We start from the raw sequence: 25,541 nt of genomic DNA, 5'->3' as shown, positions 1-25,541 counted from the left end.
CTCTTGTCTTTGTTGCATTTTTCTGAGAAGCAAGTTGGGTGAGTGTGATCTCTTATAGTGCAAAAGCCATTACATACTCTGATTTATCCTGGTTCTTTTTGTAACTTTTATTAGTTCATTTTAGTACTTTTTTAGATGCAGGTACTTTTTTTGAATGCAGGTATTCAGAGTATTCAAGGGCTGACAGAGAATAGATTTACAGTGTCTAAATATTTGTTTCATTTCTTTCTTAACATTAGGGAATGTTTCTAATTTATTTTCATATTACTGTCCCCTTGATTCTGTTGTATTTGCTGAGGCATAATATTTTAAAGCCTTCAGCTTCACATAGTTACAGTTCCATGGGGTTTTTGGTTGTGTTTTTCCTCACTCGTGTTACTTTGCATGTTGTATTCAATCTGACATTTACCACTTGGTCTTCTTGTATTAAAAGTTATCAGTGCAACTGGTGAATTTAAGGTTCAGTGCACTTAATCACTGCCCTGATGAACTTTGCCACTTTTAAATCTTGGCTGTAATAACGCCAAGGTCATGGGTTCAATCCCCTGTGTGGGCCATTGACTTGAGAGTTGGACTCGATGATCCCTGTGGGTCCCTTCCAGCTCAGAACAGTCTGTGATTCTGTGATTGAGCCCTCTGTGACCTCCTTGGATCACTCCTGGATCTGTGGCACAGCCTCCCTGCACTGCCCTTTGGTTTCAGTGTTAACCTCCTGCCGAGCCACCAAGGGCAGAGCTCTGGTGTTGTTAATGAGCAGTTGTGGGGATGAGTAGCCAAAAGCTTGAGTTGTTGTTTTTATAACTGAAGGAGCCCACATGAAACCTGGAAAAGCCTTCCAACTGTTCTGGTCCACATCACTGAGTGATTCATCTGTCCTCTCTATGGAGCTGTATTTTTGCTCTCTCTTGCCTCTGATTAAGTGGAGGTCTGAGGTGAAGATTGCTCTTTGCTTTTATAGCTTTGCCAGGAGGGCCCAGCCTCCAAACAGCTGCCTGAGAGCCAACTTAATTGGATACTCCCTGTATTTCCAGGCAGGCTTTATGGCTGTGGACTCCAGTATTGCTGCAAACCAGCTGGGACCAACCAGCATCTGTCCTGGTGCAGGATATGCATGTTAATATTTTTAGATAAGGCCTGATCCTGGTTGGTGAGTAAGTCACTTCCACATATTGATGTCTTCCCAGAACTCCACTTTTGGGGAAATTTTTTAATGTGTCCACACTTATGCATGGTTTGAAAATCCCATTTTGTTTTGTAGGAATGATTGACCTCTTGTCAAGGCCCTGGGGGCAGTTTTTTGTTGTCAAGGCATTGATCTCCTGCTTGGAATCTGCCAGTGAGGGAGAGCTTTGGTGCCTTGGCTTTCAGCGAGGCTCACAATGGAGATACTGTACTGCTGTTGTGTGCTTGGGAGCTTAAAATTAGTCTGTGGTCAAATCAGATACCCTGGGGTGTCAGTGCCCTGCATTGTGATATCCCTTCCAGGTTATTGCAGCGGAGCCCTGATGAGTTCTATTCTTGTTCTAATTTGCTCCTGACCTGTAACAGTTCTTCTAATTTCAGACACTAATTAGGAGATGCTTTTAGTTATCTCTGATCTTTTCCATGAAGAATTTTGTGCCTCAGCTGTCTTAACTTTAAGATTCTGGAGCAAGTTGCTGCTTTTGGCATTTGGTATCTGCATTTCTGCATTATTCATATAGGGAGACTTTGATTTTTCCTTTTTGCCCATAAGCCAGGAGAGAAGCAGTAGACTTTTCTTGTAGAGATTGCTAATAGTATGTTGCATTAAAGAAAAAGGCAGCATTTATCATTTTCATATATCTCTGTTCCTCTGAAATATTGTAAGTGGTGCATCTTTTTGAATTTAAAAAGTCATTCCTGTGCCAGGATACTGGTTTTCCTCCTGCCCCTGGGTAACTTTGGACAAGTGTTTCTTATCCCAGTCCATGTGAGAGTGATCTCCAGGGGCTGTTGTGGGCTCAGTCTCTTAAAGATACAAAGTTCTACTCTAACTTTGTGTAAATTCAATTTAAATGCTTTATTTTCCTTTTATGGGGAGAGCTGGACATGAACAAATGCTGTTTGATTAGTTCTGAAGTGAAAGAGGAACTTCATTACACAGGGGGAATTTTTTTAAGAATCACTTTGTTCCCCTCTTTTTTTATTTTTTCTTTTTAATGCTCGTCATTTTCCCCTCTCTCCTCCCCTCCAGTGTGTAATTCAGAACTTTATTTTCACTGAACCTCCACAGCTGTGATTTTGGACTTTTTCTGAGGTGGAATGAAAGTTAAACTTGCTTTGGAGTTCTTGGGCTTTGCCCCTTGCCAGTCAGAGCAGGAATGGTGTTTTGGCACTGACTGAGTGGGTGTCAGGGACCATCAGCAGCTCTCAGGCCCTTCTGTGCTCCTTCCTGTGCAAGTGGCATCTTTCCCCTGCCTTTCTTTTCTCTTTGGAAGGCCCATCTTTTCTTTGTGGCCAGAAACTGTTGGGCTTTTTATGATTAAATTGAAGCCACTGTGATTCCAAAATTTATTATTCCAACTTTGAGTTCAGAATTGTGGGTGTTTCATTCTGTAGCCTGTTGGTTCCCCACTAATTGAAAGTTAATTTAATGATGAGTTAGGAGAAGAAAGAAAAATGGATTAGTGTTGGAATGAATCAACACTTTTAACTAAGGCCTGTTGTGACCCAAAAATAGGCTAAACTTAAATGTCATTAGAAGATTTCTGGGATATAATGGTTCATTATTCCATGGCAGCCTGAAAACAATCACACATTTCTTCTGAAAGTTGTCATGGATTAAAAATCAATATGAGGCATTGGTGCAACCCCCCTGCTCTGTGTTTTTAGGGAGCTCTGTGTGTTTGCCCTGTTGAGTCTGTGTGTGCCACAGGCACGAGTGGCTGGGAAGGCACTGAGGGATCTTTGTGTGGGAAGGGCTGGAAAATGGGCAGTTGGAAAGCTGGGACTAATGGTGGGAAACGCATCTTCCAAGTCCTCCCCCTAAACTGACTGGGGTACCATGTTGATAATATTGACATACAGGTTGTGTCCCTCATGATCAAAGAGCTGAGGGAACCTGGAACAGAAGGATTTATAACCCAAACAGGTTGTTTGGGGAACTTTGTAGATTTTGAAAGATAACTGAGCATAACCAGTTGGTGCAGTTTAGTTTTACTGGCTTTGAAAATGTTAAAATCATTTCTCACAGTGACCTGTGAAGCAAAGTTGTGATTAGATATGTTTTCGCAAAGGTTATTTAGCTGCAAAATCCACTGAAATCAATTCTTTTCTATGTGTTTTTTTAAATTTTGTTTTTTCTAATGGCTTTGCCTTGTGGACTGGGTTTCTTTTGAAACTGAAGTTTGCCTCTTGCAGGCCCAGAAATTTGGATTTGGAGTGCCCCTCATGTCTTTGGCAAAGAAAGGTCTCTCAGTACATTTGCTATTTGAAATCTCTTTGTCTCAGCACAACCTGAGGCCAGGTGGAAATGACCAGAGTTGCATCTCATAACAACCTCCAGTGGTGGCTTGAACAGCCTGTTAAGAATGGACTGTTTGAACTGTCTTTGATCTTTGGGTTATTAGTGCAACACCAGCATAATCCTGGTTGGTTTTTCTGTTGTTGTTTTTAGACCAACCAAATTGGCTGGGGGGGGATTGTTGGTTTTTTGATGTTCTTTGAGGAATGACTGATGCCTTGTGCCTGTCTCTTGGAACAGGGGGGCAACGTGCCATCTCAGACCTTTAAAATCAAGTCCCCCAAAATCTTTTTCCATTAAAGGGCCTCTTCATTATCCTTTGTTCCCTCCCTCAGCTCCGTGTTATGTGGGCAGGGACTCACTGGTGCTCCTGTAACGCTGTACAGCAAAGCTGCCTCTCATTTCTCCTTTGGTTCTGTCTGGTGAGGCTGAGACGTTCAGTGAAACGTTTTTGTGTTTAATGTTCTACAGCCACTTGGGCTGCTCTGTGCTCTCACCCTCTCAGGGAGATCTGCAGGCTCCTGGTGTGCTTTGCATTATGCAAATGTGCTGGGGGTGAGTCAGATGATGTTCAACGTTCGGGTGAGAAACCATTTGAAGTGTCTTCCTCTTGTGTGTGCGTGTCCCACTAGTGAGGAAGTTGGAGCAGCTTAGCAGTTACTGGAAAACAAGATCAGTTCCTGTTTCTCTTAAACACTCCCCAGTTGAAGATCAGCCAGACTGAGTACCTGGACATTTCCTCTTCAATTCAAGATATTGCTAGACAAAAGTCAGTAAAAACAGATTGAATAAACTGTATCAGACAAAAATAATTAAAACTGTCACTCTGCAGCTGAAAAATCTCTGATAAATATCATTGCAGTTCCTTTGTGGTAAATTAGTGTTTTATGTGCCTTAAATGGTGTTTCCTTATGCTGTGGAAAACTGAGCTCGTATGTCACACTGAGCCAAAATGTTGGTAGCTGTTTGCACTGAAATTGCCTTGGTTTGTACAGGGGAAGATGAGCTTCATTTAATTTCTCTTTATTTTCGCCAATGCTGCTTTATAACTAATCCAGCTTGGAAAGTGTCTTGTTCTAAGCAAGGGTTTCTTTACACACAGTTGGATTAAGACTCTGATAGCAAAAAATACTTCTGCCAGGAGGGTAAATCTGTGCCATTGGTGGTGCTGCTGTTCTTTTTGTGGAGACCTGGTGGGATCGGGTCTGCTCTTCTGCCTTTCCTCAGTGAACCATCCCAAAATGAAATGCCTTTGGCAGCTCTGAATGTCTTCCCCACAAGGGAGAGTTAAATGAGTTATATTTAACATTTGACAGGTAAGAGGTGGGGCAGAGAGTTCTTGCCATGTCCAAACAGGGCTGAGGCAACAGAAAGAGCTTTGCGTGGAGACCAGCCCAGGTATTGATTGTGGCTGTGTCTGTAACACAGTGTGGAATCCCGGGGGCCGTGAGAGTGTGAACAGTCTCCTTGTGGGCTGAACTGAGATGTGTTGTGAAATTACTGGCCAAGAGCAGATGGATGGGAACTGTGCTCTGAGAGTTAAGAGAGTAATTAGTCTGAACTGACAGGTGAACCTGCTCGGGAAGAGGATGGATCTTGTGGTGCTTTCTGTTGTCTCTTTTTTTTGCCTTTCTCAGGTCTTTGAGTAACTGCCTTGCAGTGCTGCTGAACTTCACATCAAACCTCACAGGTCTTGTGTTGCAGGCTTTGATTTAGTGAGACTGAATCATAGAATCACAGAATGGATTGGGCTGGAAAAGATCTCTGAGATCATCAAGTCCAACCCTTGGTCCAACTCCAGTCCCTTTACCAGATCATGGCACTCAGTGCCACGGCCAATCTCAGTTTAAAAACCTCCAGGGATGGGGAATCCACCCCCTCTCTGGGCAGCCCATTCCAATGTCTGAGCACTCTCTCTGCAAAGAATTTGTTTCTGATCTCCAACTTCAATTTCCCCTGGCAGAGCTGAGGATTTTGCTGTCCTGCAGTGCAGGGCTTCTTTTTCTGGGGAAAAGTTAGGGCTGTTGTCTGCTTGAAAAGTAGTTCTCCGTTCATCTTACAGCCACCAGTCTGGTTTTAATTCCTTGGGTGGTTTCTTACTTACCTCTGTTTCCCATAACAGTGTTACTTACTCTCAAGCCATCACCCTGATCCTATTTAGTGCTAAAATACAGCATGCTTTTTTAAATTATTAATATTTTGATTTTATTTTCCTAAGTTTCCCTATTGCTGATTCCTGGCCAGGTTCCACTGAGGCAGCAGGACAGTGACCACCATAATCCCTCTCTTGTACAGCTGAGGCTGTTTTGTGCCTCCCCTCCCTCCCCTGCCAATATTCACGTTGTGCAGAAAGAAGAATTAAGGGCATTCCACGCTGCATCCCTTCAATGTGCTGTCTTAAGGCAAGATTAAAACTGTCCCTTTCTGAAACTGCTTTGTGTCAAACTGATTGCAGATGCAAATTGCTACTTCAAATGTACCTCCTGTAAAAATCAGTGAGAAGTCTCTGCTCATGTGCAGGTGTGAGATCTTTGTTTTTCAGATTGTTGGCTCTTTACTCACTGCATTCCCACTTAAGACATCTGGGAATGTTGTGGGCTGGAGTCTCAATAAATTAGTCTCTTAGCCTTTAATATTCTGTAATACATTAAAATTACATTGATGTATTACTGTATCTGTAGTATGGATTTAGAGCTGCCTGATTCTCCTCTCCAATATGTCATATTAGAATTGGTTAAACAGGTACAAATCTAGCAAAATATTGACTTACAGCTGTGGTGAACCTTGCAGAGCTGCTGATGCTGGGAAATTGGCCTCCTGTTATCTGTGATTTCAGGCTTTTTCCATCTGTCTCAAAATGAGGAGATCAGGGCTGATCCCAGCTCTGTGTGTGAGGCAGATTATGGTAATCTTATTATTCTGATCTCATTACACTTAATCTCTAGATTTGAGCATGTCCTGGGTTTAACTCTTTCTTCAACAACTACAGAAAAATGTAGTGAAAAATGTGAGGTGTGTTCTGCAAACTTGAGATTATCCTGAAATAGTGAAGCACTCAAAGACTTCCATACTTACTCCTGCATTTTGGTGGCAGTGGTTTGTTGTTTGGGACCTTTTTGGAGAGGGAGGATTTGTTTATTTGTTTTTATCTAAACAAACTGTCTAAAATTATTAGTAAATCAACTAATCTGTGTTACAAAGGATGAAATTCACATTAGACTACAAAGTAATAAGAGTTAAGAGTTCCATTTTCAGTTCAGTACTTTGGGAAATCTAAAACAAGAGCACCTTCTGGAGATCCTTAGTTCATGGTAGGTCAGAATTATTTTATGCATTAGCTTTTCTAAAAAGAAATAGGATTTTCCAGAATTTTGTCCCAATATTTAAGACATAAAACTATAAAACTCATCAGAGTGTCTTCTCATCTCATTACAAGAACACGAAAGTTATTGCAAGATGCTGGAAAATACAAAGCTGTTTGTTTTTTAAATGCACAAGGGACAACTGAATTGGAGCACAGAATTCCCTGATTTTTCCATGTCTACAGCTTGTTAGTGGGAGGTCATTTAACTTCTAACTGGTTACAAAGGGTTAACTTTGTAGTCCGTGGTGGAGACTGTTCAGCACTGGGCTCGTGTTTTACTGGGACACCAAAGCAAACAGTGTCAGGTGGACTTTGAGGATTACAAGAGCTCTTTGTCTGAAACTTGGGGAGGAAGCTCTGTCTTCTCTGCACAGTTTTGGGCATCAATTATGAAACAAGTGGTGTTGTTTCTTCAGGCCTGGAAGTTAAAAGAAAGCAAAATGACAGCTGTGATTGTGGGAGTTGAAAAGCAAATGTGATTCTCTCTTTGGGGTTTGTATTTTATTGTAACTCCTCTTTGAACTGATTCGTAAGGTAATTGAGATTTTATTGTACTGCACTGATGGAGTTCTAGATTAGATACTTGGGGGACTCTTTTAAATGCATCTGACTGTTCTGCTGGTCAGCTTTGAACATGGAGCTTATTTACCAGTCCTCATCCTGAAGCTGCATTTGGAGAACATGCAAGAAGACTGGAAAAAAAAGATGTTAGTACATCAAAGCTGGGATAGGAGGAAGTTCCTTCTCCTTCTGTGTCTGCTCTGCCATTTTTCTAGGTCACCTAAACTGTACCTTTCTGTGCAATATTGTTACACCCAGTTCTGAGAGGATTATACAATGCAAGAGCATCGCTGAGGTTGCTGCCCCAACTGCCTGGAGTGTCTGACTCCTCCTGGTCAGGAGTTTGTGACTGACTCCTGTGTAGTGCAGGGACCACCTGAGCTTTCCCTCTGGTTGTTAATCTGTGCTCTGTGGGTACAGAATTCACCGAGTGACTGAGCAAGCTGGCAAAGGCTGAGCCCTTGAAAATTATGGACTTTTTAACTTTTCACCCTGTTCTCTCTTGACTAACTTTTCAAACCCTTGGGCCAGCACAGCGTGGGAGTGGAGAGCGAGAGGTGAGAATGAATGGCCAGAGGAGATAAAGTATCGAACAGAGCTCTGTCACCAACTGCCCTGGTGGAATCGCCGCCCTGGGGACACGTCTGAGCTTTGCAAACAGGGCACTCAGTGTTGTGTGGCGCTGGGTTTGTGGTGTGCAGGCAGTGGTGGAGTTGCACAGTGAGCAAGGCAGTGGGCAGGGGTTTGGGGGGGGGTTTGGTGGGGGTTTTTGTTGGGTTTTGCGGTTTGGGGTTTTTTTTTGTTTGGTGAGGTTTTTTTGTTTCGGTTTGGTTTTTGGTGGTGTGTGGAGTTTTTTTTAGATAGAGAGATGAAGGGAGGGATGGATGAAGGGAGGGATGGATGAAGGGAGGGATGGATGAAGGGAGGGATACACACACACACACACACACGTATATAATTAATTAATTAATTATTGTTTTTCCCTAAGGTTGCCTTTGATTTGGTGCACAGTAGCTGTGCTGGCTGCACCAGGAGGGGCCCAGCTTTGCTGGGAGCTGGGTCGGTGCTCCCCAAGCTGACGCTGCTCTCACATTGCAGTCTCCATTCCTGCCCTCGGGCTGTGCATTTGGCTGAGTCTCATGATGGCAGAGCAGCCTTCTCCGGGCGGTTACAGAGCAGCCTTTTCTTTTTTGTAACTTGAATTATTTTTCTTGCTGTTCTCAAGAACTCCCTAAAAATTTGCCTTAGCAAAAATGCCACTTCTATTGTGCATTCACACTGGGTGGTGATGGTTGTTATGCTTTAAGTGCTGAGTTGCTGGCAATGTTTTAATATATTTTTAGATAACAGTGAGGTATTTGTTTTTCAAATGAGAGGTAGGAAATTGCAAAGAATAAAGAATTGCATGAGCTGGCTCAGTGATAGCATGCCTGTTCCACTTGGGGTGGTGGAGGAGGAAGGGGGAATAGATGGTGATGTAAGAGCTGTTGCTGTGACACTCCCCCAGTAATAATTCCTGTGAGGAGCTGTCAGGGGTGGAAGGAAAAATAAAGATGTTGAAGATTCGTTGACTTTGGTGCTTGATCTGAGTCACATCTCCTCTGTGTAGGGGGAGGATAATTCACATGAGCACAGTGAGCCATTCCTGTGGCAAACACAAAACTTTCCTTCTTTTCTCCCCTGAAGCTGGTTCTTGGCAAAGCAGGGGGTAGGTTGCAGTCCCTCTGCAACAGCCAGGGGTGGCTCTGTGAACGAGGGCCATGAGCATCTTGCCTTAAAATCTGGCAAACGTGTGGGAGCTCTGCACTGATGAGACAGGTCTTTAATTTCTGGTGTCTCTTGGCCTGGAGATTGCAAGATGATTTTTCATAACACAGTAGAAAGTGTCAGGGGTTTTAAGTTCTTTGTTTCAAGTCTAATTATTGCTAGTTAGTCTTTTCTATTTTGCTGGGGTGTGAAATCTGCTTAATAAAAGTCTGTGTCTTTCTGCCCCATGAGCACTTCTGTCATTTTGTTCTCCATCAATGTGCCTGTAAATTTTATGGCTAAAGTTAAATTATGCTTCCCAAAGGTACAGGTGCAACTGCTGTTGCCTGTCCTAACAATAGGAAATACTAATAATATTTAGTTATGTATGTTCATTATATATTAACATCTTATATTGTTGTAATACATGTTTTCTATGTGTATATATTTCAATCAGCTTCTTTACAGGGACTCACAGCAGTTTGTGGAGAGATTCTCAGATCCTGTCCAGAATCCTTTGACTGTTGCCCTGCAGGAATGGCTCATAAAATCCTGTGTGGTCTTTTTAAAAGTAATTTTCATTTTTCCTCTCAAATTAAAGTTTCCACACCATTCGTTTCAGTCTTTTCAGTAGGATGGGGGTTGAAATGCACGTGTGGGGGAGTTCCAAGTGTATTTTGAAGTTGCTGTTCAAATAGATTGTGATAATACTATTCTTAGGTCACTAAGGCTGTAAAACCTTTTTGGTGCTAACAGGAAATGGCAACTTGAGCTTCACTGGCCAGAGTGTTCAGCAGGGCCTGACCTGAGTGGTGATGACATTTGTGGCAGCTGCCCCAGGGTGGTGGAACTGTGGGCTTTTCTTTCCTTCTTCTGTACTTTCAAATGCAAATTGCAGAGTACACTCCAGGGACTGACAGAAAAGTCCATGTGTGTAAGAAATGAGTAAATACTGATTGTTCAGTTGCTGTTATTGCAGTTGTCACTCACTTGACAATGTGTCCAAAAGGTTGGAGTTTTGTGCACTGGTGTTAACATGTAATTCCAAACATCACAAAGCCCCACTTTCTCCTGTGTGCAGTTTCACAGTGTGCAGTTGGCTGGAAGGGGTGACTTTTGCTCTGCATGTTATTGATGTAACCTGTAAAGAATTAAACTTGTCAGAAGGGCCAGAGCTGTCATTGTTGAAGGTTTGGAGCACAAAACGACTTGATGGATGAGCCTTCTTGTAAGTGTCCCTGAACTTGAGAGCTGTTTTGTGTGTGAAGTCCCATTTTTTTCTGTATGTGCTGCAGAAATCTTCAGTTGTTTCTTGCCAGGATCAGTGTGAAGCTTGGCCTGGCTGTCTGACACAAAGGTATGGCTGACCTGACCCCTTCTCGACCTTATCCAGGAAAGGGCCCAGCTGCAGTTTGTACACAGCTTGAAAAAACCACTGCCCAAATAAGCCTATCATGAGAAAACACAAACCCCTCTAAGCCTCAGCCTTGTCCCTCACTCCTGCTTCCCCATTTTCCTTCCTCCCTCTTGCAGTCAGTAAGTCCTGAGGTTCTGCTGCCCCTCTGCAGGACTACCCAAAAATGCTGCTTCTTGACCTCTTGTCCCCCCCTTCCCATAATCTGCTGTGTTGAACTCTGCCTGAATAAAACTTGGGGCAAGTGGAACTCTTTCTGCACGTGTAAGTTTGGGGGCAGGTTGTTGCAGGAATTGTGGAGCGTTTTGTGTCCTTTGCAACTGTAGCTGAGGGTGTTCCCTTCTTGGCAGTGTCTCCCAGGCATTCCTGCCTTGTTCCTTTCCTTCCCATCCCTGTTGCTTCACATCCAGAGCTGTTCCCTGCGCTTGCTGGGGAGCCAACCAGTCAGGTGAGAAACACCCCCCTCCCCAGAGTGTTCTGCACATCCGTGCTCCACTCTGGTGAGCTGGACAGGTGCTGTTCCCACCTGGGAGGTGCAGGCACTGCAGGGACCTCCTGCACAGCCTGGAGCCACCACAGAGCCCCTGGGTTTGGAGCTGGGTGGGAATTCCTGCCCAGAAGTGAGAATTACCAGGTAAGGTTGTTAATCCTGAGCTCAGGATGTGCAATATCAGTGTTAACAGTTCATTGCTGACTGTTCAGAGGTTCCTGCAAATATCCTGATTCCTGAATCCAGGCTTAAATCATCTGGATTTATTTTATAGCTCTGTGTTTAGTTGAATAAACCTTCTGCCTCTCCAGTCATGACTCAACAATTGTAGGGTTTGAGGACCATCAATAGGAGATGTACAAAAGTTCAGTAATATCACAATAGCTAAAGTGTTGCATAGTTACTTCTAATATATTTTTAATATTGACATTTAATATGTCAGGTGTAATTAACCTTGGGTACTTTGTCCTACAGATAATTAGCTGTCAAATATTATTCTTGGCATCTTTTTGGCAAAGAGCTAAGACTGTTTCACATTCTGTAAAATTTGCAATGCTCTAATATATTAAGCAATCACTATTAAATGCAAGAATCTATGCTAGTAGAATCCTAAAGCTTTTAAATTTTAAAAGCAGATGAAGCAAAGTTAAGGTTTTTATGGCTCTGTTAACTTGTTTGCACTGCAAAATGAATGTGTAATAAATACTGTAATAAAGCAGTTTAAACAAAACCATGCATTTAGAGAAAGAAAGAATGTGAAGGTTATCTGTATTGTAAATATATGCCAACTGTGCTGAAAGCCTTTTCTGACCTCCCCCTTACTTACATTACTAATAGCAGGAATTTGCCTCTTATCTTGATCTTTGGAAGCAGTTGGACCCCTTGCTCGTGTGTTTGCAATAGCTTTTCACTGGAAAAGCCAGATCTAGCAGCTGCAGCTTCAGTTAGTTTGCTTCTTTTAGAAGCAAAAAATGAAAGTCAGTATTTTGAACTCTTGAAAGTTTTTTTTTTTACGACCTTTATGGGTTGTGTCTTTTCTTAGTGTGCTCTAAAATGCAGCAGATAATGTTTCTAATTGTATTTCCCATGGAAATGTAGTTGGGTTGTGGTAGCAGCTTTTGGGCAACCTTTGCATTTTTCCCTGCTGGTTTGTTCTGTGGCAGGCAGGCAGTGCTGGGATCTGTCTTGCTCCTCACCAAATAGTCTGGCTGTCAGTGCAAGGCATGTACATTTTTTCTTTTAACTTTTTCCCAGTTTTCAAGGTACATCAAGACTGCAGTTTCCCTGATGGCTTTAGACATGTCGTTAGTCACTCAAACTCACCAGTGTATCCTGGGCTATAAAGTCATAGAATCACAGAATGAGTTGGAGGGGACACACAAGGATCATGAAGTCCATCTCCTGGCATGGGACAAGCCAAGAATCACAACACATGCCTGGGAGTGTTGTCCAAACGCTCCTTGAACTCTGCCCACTGTACTGTCAGCCTGTTGTACAGGCAGTCAGGGAGCCCTCAGTTTGGTGACACCCACAGTCATGTGGCAACAGGGAGATGTTCAGTGAGGAGTAATGAACTGTTACAGTCAGAAATAATCGACTGCACCAAGACAGGATGGGGAGTAACTCACCAGGTATCAGTTCCTCTGAAAATGCCCCAAATGTTACAGTGGAAAATGGGTTTAAATAAAGGTGATGTCACATTCTTAAGACAAGTAAGGCTCATAATGAGCTGTATGGACAGGGCAGCAATACCTGCCCAGCATGCAAAGAATTCAGTGTGTGTAAGCCATGGCTGGGGAGCCAAACTGTAGTTTGAAGTCCTCAAGGCTGCTGTGAAACTGCCCTCTGGTCACTTACCCTACATTTCTGGTCAAAGATTAAGTCCAGGTTGTCCCACTAGTAATCATCCTTCCTCCCACCCACCTTTTCCAGCCCTGGGGTAGGGGTGCCTTACATGGTGTGGTATTTTTGGAGGATGCTGAGTGAGCTGAGCCATGTTCAGCCTCGATGGCTGCAGTCACTCACCTTCTGTGGGGGTTTGCACTGCCCAGCTGCACAGTGAACAATATTGAAATGAGGAGGAATAAGGACACCACGCACAGACCAGTGTGATCAAGTGAATGCCATTTATTACACACTGCACACAGTTTGTATAGGGCTAAATTGAATCTCACACCATCAAACTACAAATCCCAGTTGGTTATTGTCCATATCTCACAAGTCCAGTGTTTTGATGAAACATCCTGGCTGTGCCCAGGTGAATCTCCTGAGTCCTGTGAGAAAGTGCTGTGTGAACTCCTAGGGAGTGATTTCCTCCCTAACTCAGCAGCAGCTCTGGCCTTATTTATTCTTAGCTGCTAACTGCTTTCTGTCTCTCAGGGTCCATATAGACCTGAACTGCTCACCTTTGATTTTGCTGTACCTACACAGCTGTTCATAACCAGTTTGTCTCCCTTCACACATCCTTTTGGACATTAACCTGCTGTTACTTGTGCACATCACAGCATCTCTGCTGTGTGCAAGCACAAGTGGTTGTAGTGGAGAACCTCCTACAAGGAGCAGTTGCTTGATGTCACTCCACAAATAACTGTTCCTATCTGGTTAACAGTGATAGGTAAATTGCTGAGTTGGTGTGCTGGGAAAAGCTGTAATTAAGAGTGGAACAACAGGAGTGGAGTGTTGGGTTTGATGCTTTTTGGGTAGTGAAGTGTAGCAGAGATAATGGTGCACATCACCCATTTGGAACAGAAAGGACAACTCCAAGTTTCAGCATTTATCTTTCAGTCTTGGTTTGGGGGATTTTATATCTGTAGAGGTTTAGGGTACCAAACATGAGGTGCTCATGGGCTGGTTGTTAATGTTGCCCTATCCTGGTCTTCAGTGAAAAGCAAACCTTTCCTTGTCCTCCAGGGAATATTTTAGGCACTGACTGCTGTGGTGAGTTCAAAGGCCACATGTGGGACAGCCAGCCAGGAATTCTGCCTTCTATGTGTCATCACAGAGGAGCTGTCCTGTCCCTGGGACAGGTGGATCTGCTTCCTCCGTGCTGGTGAGAAACACATTCTGCAACATTTCAGTGAGAGATGGGAGGACAAAGTAGGACACATGCAAATAGAAGTAGGAACTGTAGGGTATTCAAGTAAAATTGTTATGCAAAGCAGGTTACAAATTCATTTCACAAGCTGTGAATCTTTGAGTATGGGCTGTCAGGGACGAGTATTTCCTCAGGGTATTTTCACTTTTACTGTATGTGACCAGCTTCATTTGTATTGTAAAGCTCTAAAAGGACAAGCAGCTGCTCTGATTGCTTGTTCTTCATTACCTTTTTCAGCTTTCGTTTGATACACACCATCAAGTCCTGATTTACAACAGACCCAGCACGATGAGAAGAGCGTGAAAATTGAGAAATGTGTCATTTTGATATTCTTGCAAACTGCCACAAGGCCACTGCTGCTGTTTCTCCTGTATTTCTCTGTTAAGCAGCTCTGAAACACTCATTGAAATGTTTGATAGCTTTTAATACTATTTTCTGGTAGAGTGACTTCCGACCTTCATCCCTCAGAGCTTGTGCCAAGAGCTCTTACAAAAGCCTCACAATTTCATTAAAGGTTGTCCTTGGGTAAATGGTCCAGAGCAGATGATAACAGATGTTTTGTGCTTGGTGTCCACGTTGCTAAACTTGAAGTTACACATCGAAACAGCCCTTCCTGTAACATGGCCTGGAATTTATGGCTCTGGTGTTTGCAGCAGATGCAGGAATAGAAACCAGGAGACCTCGCTCTGACCACTGGGTAAAAGGAGTCCTTTCAAAATCCTTCTTGCCAAAATTCAGGGTTCTCCCAGGTGCTTAAGGCTATGTAAACTTTCTTCTTATGTACACATGTGCATTTGGGTTATTTTGGGGTGTGGTTTTGGATTTGAACCTTTCCCAAACAGAGCAGGTGTGTACTCAGAATTCAAGGCTTTTTTCTTTCCTGAGTAAAAAAGAGGGAGGTTGGCACAGAGCTCTCACAGAGCCTGAGCTGTTCTTCAGTGTGGTCCTTCACCCATGGTGGTTCTTCTGGGACTCTGCTTAAACCTAAATTAGGCAGTGCTAAATTAAACCTCCGTGAGGAAAAAGCAAGTGCCCATCCCCACTAACACCTGGGTGAACCCATCCCCACTGCTCAGCAGAAAGCCGACCCAAAGCTGGGCTCTGCAGCCCTTCCAGACTCGGTGTGGATCGGGTTTGAGATTAAGGAAGGATGTTTTGTCTTCTGTTTCCGTGCTAACATCCTGAGCGCTGCAGCTCGTTATAAAAGGCGGCCGGTCCTGGTCTTTAGTCACTGTAAACGAACTCCTGATGTGTTAGGGAAAAACAACACTCCCCTTCCTCTTTTTAAGCAACTGTTCTTGTGAATCCCTCAGCGTTCTGCTGTCCACATGTGGAAGATGAGCTGTGCAGCTTGGGCTGTAAGAACGAGCTTTTGGCTTATTTGTACTCCATTTTGATCAGGCACTGAAATGAGATGGTGCCTTCCTTGCAGCATCAAATGTTGAAGTCATCCTTGCATTATAAAGTGTGTCAGAATTAGTGTTCACTTAAACACCGTGGAAGTTGCTGAACATGAAATGAATTTCACTTCTGAGAGTCCCTGCTGTTTCAGAAACACTTGGAGGTCTTTTAGATGTGTGAAGCCTAATTAGAACATGAGCTGTAGCTACTTCTGGCTCTGTAAAGCTATTTGTGTTTGGGTTGTAAAATCACTAATACTGATTTTTAGCTGCAGGCTGCCATGGTTTTTATTAGGGAGATTTTGCATCAACCTTCTTGAAAATGCACAGTCTGTGGTACCTACAGCTTAACCTTTATACAAGTGGTGATGGTGGGAGGTCTAACCTGCAAGGAATTCTGTTCTTGCTGGGGCTGACACCTGGCTATCCTTCATGAGCAGCCAGGGCAGAACTGGTGAATTTGTTATCATTTTGCCTTTATGTGTTGGTCCTGGTGCAAACTTTCTACACAGAAGGAAACTGCATTGAAGGCAAGACCTGTGCCAAAGGGTTTTGAGCTTCAGTGGCTCCTTCCAGCCTCTCCATTAGACATTTTGGAGCCCACTGCAATATGCTTTAAAATACTGAGTTTTTTCCTCCCATCTTTGTGCCACCTAAACCAAAAAAGATGAGCCATAGGGAGAATGAACTGATGTGTAGATTGTTCTTTTTTTACTTCTCTTTTTCCTATTATCTTAAACAAATAAGTCTTGTCAACTGAAGACTTTTGCTGGAGGGGATATGGTAGTACCAGACTTGCAAGGCCTGAGAGGCAGGGTGAGTTAGTCTGTGCTGAGTTCTGTCCTTGTGGTTGGACTGGATTGTGCCTCAGCTAAAGTTGCCTCAGGTATTCTTGTGTTACCTACAAAAAAAAAATTAAGGGTGGTTTTGAAAAAGTTTGAGTGCTAATTCCTTGCTCCATTTCTCTCTTTAGATTCTGCTTTGTTACAATAGACTTTACTGTGCTTGCCAGACAGTGCTCTGTGGATCTCTTGACCTCTGTAGCCAGTGCTCCTGTGGATTTGACTTTGCATGGTGAACTATTGCATGGAACTGTAATAACAACTTGCCTTTATTTCATGCAGTTAAAAGTAATGTCATTTCCTGTAATCTTACCCAGCTACTTCTCCCCACCAACTCTTTCTGAAAGTTAGAGAAATCCTGAATTTATGTACTAATGTTTATATTGCACAAACCTCCAATGATCATTGAATCCTAGAATGGATTGAGTTGGAAAAGACCTCCGAGACATCAAGTCCAACCCTTGCTCCAACTCCAGTCCCTTTACCAGATCATGGCACTCAGTGCCACGGCCAAGCTCAGTTTCAAAACCTCCAGGGATGGGGAATCCACCCCCTCTCTGGGCAGCCCATTCCAATGCCTGAGCACTCTCTCTGCAAAAAATTTTTTCTGCTGTCCAACTTCAATTTCCCCTGGCAGAGCTTGAGCCCATCGTGCCCCCTTGTCCTATTGCTGAGTGCCTGGGAGAAGAGACCAACCCCCAGCTGGCCAGAACTTCCCTTCAGGCAGTAGATGAGTAGTTTTGTGCAATAGACTGGGAGGACATTTGTATTTAGAGTTTGCAAACAGAATCTGAGATCCTAGAGTGGCCCTGCCCTGTGACTGGCATGGTTGATGTGTCTGCTGTCTCTCAGCTTTGTCATGTATCTTACTTTAGACTGTTACCCAGGCAACTTCAAGATGAATGTAAATAACTTAGACGTGCTTTCTTCTCAAAGAAACTGAAGCCAGCGGTGTGACCAGCTCCAAATTTGCTGCCCTTCACTCCTTCCAGCGAGTTGGCTGTTGTGGGTGTGCAGTGTTGAAGCAGCAGTGGTCACTTCAGATAAGGCTCCTGACCAAAGCACTGCCCAGGAGCAGGGAAGAAATGTCTCTGTACTTTGTGTTCGTTGTGGTGGGAGGACTTTCTGAACTTATTTTCCTTTGTAGTTTGTGCTCTTTTTGTGCTTTTAGAAAGATATTGTTGGCAGAAGTGTTTCTATAGTGATAATGGGACCTGGGGTGAGTGAGGATGGAAACCTGTCTCCATTACTGCATTATAGTGCAATCTACATCCATTATTTAGGTATTATGTTATAATACTTGGTAGTTGAGTGCAATTTAAGAAACAATCTTTCCCTGGCTATTTTTGCTAACACTTGTTCAGTGGTTGTTAAGTATTTCCACAGCTTTTATATCCACTTAGAGAGCAAGTATGCACCATCTTAGAGCATGTCCAAGTGTGGTGCTTTAGGTTTTGATCTGAAAAATGTGGGTGTTTTGCATCCCTTACATGTTGTTATGATGAATTGAATTGAAGAAAAGCCCCAAATGCTTTAGCCGTTGTGTTCTTGAATCACCTTATTTGTCTAATGTATCTTTCTACACTGTAAGTTTACAGTTAGAATTAACTGTACTGTGTGTCACAAGTAAATTAAGAGAAGAAAAACTGATTTGGCTTGGCCTGAATCGCAGTGACACTTTGATGTGCACATTCCCCCAGGTGTCCTTAGGATGCCATTCCTGCTGCTCAGCCACCTCCTGATGGGGACAGGCAGGCAGGGGCAGGGGGATTTATTTGTGAAAAGTGGGGATCAGAGAGGGAGCCGCAGGTGACCAGGCCGTGTTTTGGGTTGTCTTTGCAAAACCCTGAAGGGATGAATTTGAATATCCTGTGGTGCCATTTACAGTAACTTTGCAGGGAACAAAAATGTTACATAATAGACAGTGGTGAACTTGCTCTGTCGAATCCAGGCTTAGTTTGCCTTGAAGCAGATTTTGCTTCCTGGTTTGTATCTAGTTTGTGACTCTTCTTGGAGCTGAAAATGAGCCACTTTTCTCTGAAATTAAAAGCACCTCTGGAGGGTGACAGTCCTCCCAAGGGCCACTCCATCCTGGGACAAGGAATTTCCAGGCTTAGCAATTCACTTGCAGAATTGCTGCCTTTGAAACGTTTGTTCACTTTATAAATTTTAATTCCTGCCTACTCTTGAGTGTCATGAGCACTTTGCTGAGACTTTGACAATGTTTCTCAGGTACTGCTTTGTTTTCTTTGTGGCAGTGTCAGTGCAACTTTGTGGAGGAGAAAAACCACCCTGGCAGCTGAGAGGTGGTACTGCAGCAGTTGGGTTACTTTCTGTTTCAGTGAGCACAGGAAGAATCCCAAAAACTTGAAGTTCAGGGAAAAAGGGAAGTTCAGCCAAAACTCAGCCCTCTCTTCATTTTTTTTTGTTTTTTTCTCTCCAAACCCAAGAATGCTGATTAATTTGGCTAAATTCACAAGCACGTAACATTTGAGGAATTGTGTTTAGTTTCATGTTTGCATCTGAGAGTCAGCTTGAGAGTTCAGCCAGATCTTATTATTATGTTCCAGTTTAGTGCCTGCGTGTTCCTGAAAGTTGTCTGGTTTTGAGGTGTTCCTTTCTGGTGTACAATTCCCAAGGGTGGAAAAGCTGGGTATGGTATTGAACATAGAACCAACGAATCGACTGGGTTGGAAAAGACCTCCGAGATCATCAAGTCCAACCCTTGGTCCAACTCCAGGCCCTTTACCAGATCATGGCACTCAGTGCCACGGCCAAGCTCAGTTTCAAAACCTCCAGGGATGGGGAATCCACCCCCTCTCTGGGCAGCCCATTCCAGTGCCTGAGCACTCTCTCTGCAAAGAATTTTTTTCTGCTCTTCAATTTCCCCTGGCAGGGCTTGAACCCATCGTGCCCCCTTGTCCTATTGCTGAGTGCCTGGGAGAAGAGACCAACCCTCACCTGGCCAGAACTTCCCTTCAGGCAGTTCCAGACAGTGCTGAGGTCACCTCTGAGCCTCCTCTTCTCCAGGCTGAACACCCCCAGCTCCCTCAGCCTCTCCCCACAGCACTTGTGCTCCAGTCATGGCTGGGGATGCTTCTGTGTGTGTGAATGTTCTAACTAAAACCTGGGAACTGCCTTGTTGTGTGACTCTTCCCTGCTGCCTCTTCTCCATTTCCATGGGAATAGATGGGCTTTATTTGATAAGAGACCTGTTATCGAGGTGGGGGAACAGCCCAGTGGCAGCAGCTGAGCCACTCACTGTGAGCCAGGGCTGAGGTCTGGCAGTGGGGCTTCAAATGGAGGGGCTAAAAATATCCTTCCTCCTTCCTCCTCTCAGGCACAGATGCCCCAGTGTGAAAGGAAGAGTCGCTGTGGCACAGAGGGATTAGATCTGTGGCAGCCCTGGGGATTGGATGCAGAGGAATGCTTTATGTTTTGACCTATCCCAAGAGCAGGAGTTTTGAACAGCTGAGATAAACAAATGGTTTAGGTTTTTTGCAGACTTTGAAGGCTGCCCAGTTGGGAGCAGTGAATCTTTAAGTTTAATTTTGTTGCTTAATTTATCTGTATTTATTTGTACTCAGGGGAATTTTCAAAGCAAATTTCAGTGATGCATGTGATATCTAGACTAAATTTTGTACCTTTAGTAAGTCCAGGACATCTTAGTTCAGTTAAGAATAGTTGCTTTTCTTAGAGGCCTAGCACTGTGTCTTAAGTATCCAGATGAAAAATTTTAATCTGAATTATTACCTGGAAATCACTTGGAGGCCAGTTTGAGGTATGGGATAGATGGATTTACTGGATGTTTTTTTAAAACGTTTTGCAGAAAATCTTTTAATTACTGAAAGACAATTCTTTCGTTTCAGTAGGTTTATGATTTAAAAGAAGAGAGAGCAATGTCAGATGTAAACATCAAAGGCAAATCCACCAGTGCACCTGACTTATTGTTAGTTGTATTTCACTCATGGGTGTTAGTGGAGTAAGGTTTTTTGAGAGCTGAAAGTGAACAGGACTGTTCTGTAGCTGTCATGATAATAATGATGTAACTTCACCAGAATTCCAGCCTTGTGCACGTGACTGCAAAGTTGTCCTGAATTTAAGGCCCTTCAGTACAAGTCACTTGTGCTTGATGGAGCGTTGGGAGCAGCTCCAGTGGTGTCTGACACTGTCAGGAAAAATGACGTTGTACATCTGTGTTGTGGAGGTGACTCCTCTTGGAATGTTACCAGAACATGGAACTTTGGAAAGAAAACTGTGTTTTGTTGCCTCTGGAAGAGCCAGAAGGGGGGAAACAGGGGTGTGTTTACAGGGTGAGGGGGGGTGTGAGCTCTCTGGTCCATAACACAGGGCCTGGATAGCTGGATGTCTGCCAGGGTGTGAATGGAACTGTGACAGCTCGTTAAAATGATCCTAGAAAGGACAACGGGCTGTGCAGATAACTCAGTCTGGGTGTGAAGCAGGAAGAAGTCCTGGGAGCAAACAAGGCACTGAGGGGGAGCTGTGGAGGGTTCATCGCTACAGCAAAGTCCCCTGAACAGGTTGCACATGTAGATGTGTAGGCAGCTCACCTCGCTCTGCCTTTTATTCAGCTATTTTTCGCTCTGGGCACAAAGTTTAATGCATCCCTCAGCACTGCTCCCTTGCTGCCGTTTGGCTTCAGGCCAGGCATTAATGAGTACCCCAAGCCCGATGTGATTTGGCTCCTCCAAATCTATTAGCATATCTTCAGAGCAAGATAAAACTCATTAAAATAATTTACATTTGGGCATCAGAATTTCTAATAATTTTTAATAGCTATTGCCAAAAGCACCAAAATGTGGTGATGTCCTTCAGATGAAACTACAATTTACCCATTTCCTTCTGGAAAAAGAACAGGCTGCCATGTCCCTTAACTGCTCTGTAATGGTGATGAAACCAGCCTAACCAGGACCTTACCAAAGGTTTGGTGGGGGCTGTCTCTGATAATGCACAGTGTTGTGTAAGGTTTGGCTTATTAGAAATCATAGAATCACAGAATCCTAGAATTGATTGAAAAGACCTCCGAGATCATGAAGTCCAACCCTTGGTCCAACCTCCAGTCCCTTTACCAGATCATGGCACTCAGTGCCATGGCCAAGCTCAGTTTCTAAACCTTCAGGGATGGGGAATCCACCCCCTCTCTGGGCAGCCCATTCCAATGCCTGAGCACTCTCTCTGCAAAGAATTTTTTTCTGCTCTCCAACTTCAATTTCCCCTGTCAGAGCTTGTCCTATTGCTGAGTGCCTGGGAGAAGAGACCAACCCCCACCTGGCCAGAACTTCCCTTCAGGCAGTTCCAGACAGTGCTGAGGTCACCTCTGAGCCTCCTCTTCTCCAGGCTAAACACCCCCAGCTCCCTCAGCCTCTCCCCACAGCACTTGTGCTCCAGTCCCTTCTCCAGCCTTGTTGCTCTTCTCTGGCCCTGCTCCAGCCCCTCAATCTCTTTCCTGAACTGAGGGGCCCAGAACTGAACACAACACTCAAGGTGTGGCCTCACCAACGCAGAGTCCAGGGGAAGGATCACATCAAAATATGTCATGTTTGTGTTGTATTGGAAATGATTCTGGTGAAAGCAGCTGGGGTAGAGAACAGCCAAACTTCCTGGGCCTTCAAGCCATGTGCTGAAATCTCTGTGTGACTGAGTTGTGGATTTGGGCTTCAGTTTGTGCCTCCCTGATCTTTGCACCTGTTTTCCACTCCTGTTTTTGTTCCCTGTCATCCCTGTTCAGTATCCCAGAGCTCCTGCCGGTGTCACCTTCCTGTATTCCTTGTGTGGAGGATTCAGTCTCTGCACAGCTCCCTGTCCCACGGGCAGGGCAGTGGGTGGGACAGGGCAGTGTTTGCTCCAGGGCAGCCCAGCAAACATCAGCTGATCTCTGCCAGCTCTCCCCGTGTGAGCTCTTACCTCAGAGCCTGCACCAGAGCCACGCTTGAACTGCTCCTGACCCGGGCTCAGCTTATCCCTGCTAAACGACTGAATGTGTTGTGCACATGGGAACAGAGCTTGTAAATAAATACATGGAAGCCCAAACAGCAACTGCACAAGTGATAGCTTGAATGTTTTCATCCACGTGAAAGCACGTGGCATCTTTGAAGTATTAAAGTCTCTTCAGCTGAAAATGGCCTGAAATGGGCCATGAAGGTACATAGCCTGGAGAAGAGGAGGCTCAGAGGTGACCTCAGCACTGTCTAGAACTCCCTGAAGGGAAGTTCTGGCCAGGTGAGGGTTGGTCTCTTCTCCCAGGCACTCAGCAATAGGACAAGGGGGCACGATGGGCTCAAGCTCTGCCAGGGGAAATTGAAGTTGGAGAGCAGAAAAAAATTCTTTGCAGAGAGAGTGCTCAGGCATTGGAATGGGCTGCCCAGAGAGGGGGTGGATTCCCCATCCCTGGAGGTTTTGAAACTGAGCTTGGCCGTGGCACTGAGTGGCATGATCTGGTAAAGGGACTGGAGTTGGACCAAGGGTTGGACTTGATGATCTCGGAGGTCTTTTCCAACCCAATCCATTCTATGGTTCTGTGATATCTCTGCCCTGGTAAAGTTCTCTAGATGTATCTCTGCTGCTGTGCCAGTTCCCCCGTGGAAGTGCTGGCACCTGGGGTATGAACATCCTGTCAGCCTGAGGGGCTGCGAGTGAAGGAACGTCAGGGCAACAATTACCATTGTCATTCACTGAGGGGATTCACAGTTTGCTCTTTGTCCTTTGCCACATTTCATTTCAGTAGGTGATGAGGGTTTTCTGTCAAACCTGGCAGTCAGCAGTGAGGAAGATTTAGGGTGTTGGCCTGTCATGTGGCTTTGAAAGGCGGCAAGCACTGACCTTTAATTTCTGAAGCACTCAATCAGCTGTAAGACCTGCACTTACAAATTCTTATCTGCTTTTACTTTCTCTTTTTTTAAAAATTCCTCTCATCACCCTTCAAATAAACAAACATAGTGACATAGCAAAGGAGTCACTTTGGGGTTTTTCAGGGTATCTTCACTATAACTGCATTTGTATGTAGTGTGGGATCTCTGGATCGTGTTCTTTCTCTTTGCATTTCATCATCTTCCTGTATTCAGACAGTGCTAATCATGTGATACTTTTGTGACCTGAGGCTTTAAGTTTTTATTTTTTTGACTCAGATCTGTCTTTCTGTTGGCCACTGTTGCAAAGTTAAAGATCCTCCTGAGAAAGGTGGGAAGGAATGAAAGGAGAACTTCTACTGTGGTTCTTAAGTTTAAAGAGGAGGGGACAGATTCTCTGGGGTGTTTACTTCCAACAACAAATAAAACCATCTTGAGGAGAGGTAGTTTCAAACTATAGCATGGCTTTATTTACAGAACACAGAACTATATTGGACAGCCTGCCTTCAGTGAGTGTACCAGACTTGCCTATTGCACTGCCCATTGACAGAAATTCAATGAAAAATAAAACGCTGAAGTTTTAGAGCAAATTTGCTTTGAAGTATCAGTTTGTGCTGTTAAAGTTACCTTTTCATGGGACTTCTTTTTTGTGACTCCTGATCTTTCATTCATTTTCAATTACAGTAGGAAATGTATCCCATTGAAAAATAAAAAAGGAGAAACTTTGTTCATCTGTATTTGCTGTTTGAATATGTTTAACTTTTTTATTGTAAAAGCTGCTCACCAGACAAGTCCCTGTTTCTGAGGTCTGATTTAAGCTGGGTTTAACCTGCATTGAAGCTGCCAGTTGTATCCAGCTGGGCCTGTGCTGGTGTTTGTTCCTGGCAGTGCTGGACACTCCTGAGGGGCAGTGGAACAGGCACTACCACCACTTTCACAGGTTCATCTCACAGGGGCAGTTTTGAAACAAGAGTGGGAAGAATAACCTGGTACCTTCATCAGTTTTGCTGTATCTTCAACTCTGACAAGCTTAATTTTTGTTTGGTTCCCCCAGGTTTTGAATGAAGAATGTGATCAGAATTGGTACAAGGCAGAACTCAACGGCAAAGACGGATTCATTCCCAAGAACTACATAGAAATGAAACCACATCCGTAAGTGAAGCTCTGGGGAGGGGCTCCCTTGGGCTGACTGTGCACATCCTCTCAAACAGAAGGAAGTTTTCTGCTAAAATGTAACTTGCAGCTCTACCCAAATGTCTGGGCAGGTGCAGGATGGCTGGGGAGTTGCTCTGGCTGTAACTCCTTTCACAGTGGGGTATTTTGGGAAGCCTTTCTGGTGCTTGCTGTGGTGTTTTCAAGGGTCAGACAGAGCAACCTTGGGGTCATTCTTCTTCACCTAAAGAGTGGCTGGGCACTGGAACAGGCTCCACACAGCACCAGGCCTGCCCTAGTTCATGAATTGTTTGGACAAAGCTCTCAGGCACATGGTGGGATTCTCAGGGTCCTGTGCAGGACTGAGGGTTGGACTCTATGATCCTGATGGGTCCCTTCCAACTCAGCATGTTCTATGTTTCTATCATCAGGCATAAACCAGCAGAAAACTCTTTAGCAGAGGGTTGTTACCAGCACTGCCCCAGAGAAAGAGTGGTTTGTGTTTTTATGATGATCCTCTATTTTACCTGCTGAGCAGAGAGTAAAATTCATGGCATTCACAGCTCACCAGAAAAGTGCTTAAGAATATTTGGGGCTGAACTTGTACATCTGTCACATCCTCAGTGTAGAATCACAGGATTGTTAAGGTTGGATAGGACTTGTAACATCTGATCCAGCACCTTCCTCACCAAACAGGCCAACCCCAAAGCCTCCCTGCTGTTACACAAGGGTCATTCCGTGGATTTGCTGCTCCAGGGAGCTGCCTTTGAGTAACTACTTTGAACATCTCTTGGATATAAGGAATCCAGCATGGAAACAGTAGCATTTCATGACTGGGTGTTTTCTTTCTGTCAGTTCATTTATTTCTGCTGTCTTCTACTAAACTTTAGTTCCTCCAACCTTTGAGATCCTACGGCATCTGAACAAGGAAACAGCAAGGTCTGGGTATCAGATTCAAAGGGGAGAAAAAGTTTAGGAGGGAGCAGCAAAACCTGTAATCAAGGTTTTTACAAGGAGCTGCAGTGTTTCACTTGCTCACAAAAACTGATGATTGATTTAAGTGCTGACTGTCATTATATAATGAAGATACTGCAGTTAAATGCAATCAAGAATTATTTTTCTAAGGGC

At 44.1% G+C, this 25,541-nt stretch overlaps 1 protein-coding gene across 1 annotated transcript in view; it reads left to right on the top strand.

Annotated features, from left to right (window-relative positions):
* The window catches only part of GRB2 (growth factor receptor bound protein 2), a 52,962-nt gene that overhangs the window by 17,234 nt on the left and 10,187 nt on the right, over positions 1 to 25,541 (top strand). Inside the window, exon 3 of the mRNA XM_071573463.1 lies at positions 24,316 to 24,413. Within this exon, the coding sequence (XP_071429564.1) occupies positions 24,316 to 24,413 (98 nt within the window). The remainder of the gene's footprint in view (positions 1 to 24,315; positions 24,414 to 25,541) is intronic.

This window comes from Pithys albifrons, chromosome 19 (assembly GCF_047495875.1).
Source record: "Pithys albifrons albifrons isolate INPA30051 chromosome 19, PitAlb_v1, whole genome shotgun sequence".
In the NCBI taxonomy this organism is placed as follows: domain Eukaryota; kingdom Metazoa; phylum Chordata; class Aves; order Passeriformes; family Thamnophilidae; genus Pithys; species Pithys albifrons.
This window is presented reverse-complemented; position numbering and strand designations above follow the sequence as displayed.